The following is a 1,629-nucleotide window of genomic DNA, read 5'->3' as shown; positions in this document are numbered from 1 at the left end:
TCCTGGGTTCAGGCAATTCTCCTGCCTCAGCCTCCTGAGTAGCTGGGATTACAGGCACGCACCACCATGCCCAGCTAATTTTTTGTATTTTTAGTGGAGACGGGGTTTCACCATGTTGACCAGGATGGTCTCGATCTCTTGACCTTGTGATCCACCCGCCTCGGCCTCCCAAAGCGCTGGGATTACAGGCTTGAGCCACCGCGCCCGTCCTGTCTTTTAATTTACTGGAACTCAGTCCATTTTGAAGGTAATACATTAGAACTATACTTAAAGTCTACATTTATCATACATTTCCTTGAGTTAAGCTACCCCACCAAAAAAAATCCAGAGTATACTGTCTTCTCTGTTGATAAGCGGAATAATATATATTTAAGTTTCTTGATAATTAGAGATCATACCTGACTTTACTGAGATAACTATATTGAGAAGTACAGATCATACCTTTGAAGTGGCCTGCTTTAGTTTTGCTTGTTCTACCAGGAGTTTATATGATGATCCTTTATTACTTTGTATTTTTTCTTTTTCCATCTGTTCTACCAATGCCTTCTGCTTTGCTTTTAGTAGGTTAAGTTGCTTTATAAAACAAATAAACAATGTCTTTAACAATGTTAAACGCAAACAAAAATAAATAATTATTCTCACAATTCATACATCAAACTAATGGAATGTGTAATATCTTGAAAGATTTAGTATAACAGAATTTTAACTGTGTTGCTAATTTTTAAAAAATCATTTCAAATCCTGACTTTGGGATCTCTCTCTCTGTTACCATTAAGATCTCCCTTACCCATAGGAATAAGAAGTAACTGGAAGACTTTCTTATATAAGCCACTAACATAATTGAGTGATACATTTTTTAAAAAAATAAAGGGAAAAGAAGTTTATTTTTAATATATGGGAAAATACTTTTATTGCTTAATATTTCTTAGCTTTGTTTTTATGGAAATCTCAGGAGTAGTACACATTTTGGTATGTCTGTATTTTTTATTCATTAAAATTTGGATTCAGATCATTGTAGTTACATGCTACATGTATAAATAAATTAAGAAATAATACAGAAATCTCTTGTACACTTCACCCTTTTCCCTAATGATGACATTTCGCAAAAGCTACAGGATAATATCACAAGGTACTGACATTGATAGAATTCACTAATCTTATTCAGATTTCTCCACTTTTAGTTGCACTTATTTGTGTGTGTGTCTGTGTATTTAGTTGGGTACACTTCTACATGTGTTGGTTCATGTATCTACAACGACAGTCAATAAACAAATCCACCACAAGGTTCCCTCATGTCCTTTTATAATTATATCCAGAGTTCCCTCCCACGCTATCTCCTTGATCCCCAAACGGTCGCAATCAGCAGTCTATAGCAATAAACAGACCAAGGGAGAGAAAAAACTCTGTTCATAAAGACCTTACAATCCGTTGAATGTGTTCTCCACACAGCCATGTACACAGTCTATATACACAGAAAGTTACTTTAAATAGAAAGTACTAGAAAAGTACAGCCACAATTATAAATGAAGAATAATTTAGTTAACAACTTAATAAGCCTTCCTTCCAAGAAAACACTTCCTAAATTTCTACTATTGACACTATCCTACTATTGTTTTTTTTTTTTTTTTT

The 1,629-nt window shown here is 34.2% G+C and overlaps 1 protein-coding gene across 1 annotated transcript in view; it reads right to left on the bottom strand.

The window, feature by feature from the left end:
* Positions 1-1,629, bottom strand: part of BIRC6 (baculoviral IAP repeat containing 6) — a 262,197-nt gene that overhangs the window by 132,800 nt on the left and 127,768 nt on the right. Inside the window, exon 34 of the mRNA XM_037740766.1 lies at positions 442-573. Within this exon, the coding sequence (XP_037596694.1) occupies positions 442-573 (132 nt within the window). The remainder of the gene's footprint in view (positions 1-441; positions 574-1,629) is intronic.

Source organism: Cebus imitator, unplaced genomic scaffold (genome assembly GCF_001604975.1).
Source record: "Cebus imitator isolate Cc_AM_T3 unplaced genomic scaffold, Cebus_imitator-1.0 Scaffold88, whole genome shotgun sequence".
Taxonomy (NCBI): Eukaryota; Metazoa; Chordata; class Mammalia; order Primates; family Cebidae; genus Cebus; species Cebus imitator.
This window is presented reverse-complemented; position numbering and strand designations above follow the sequence as displayed.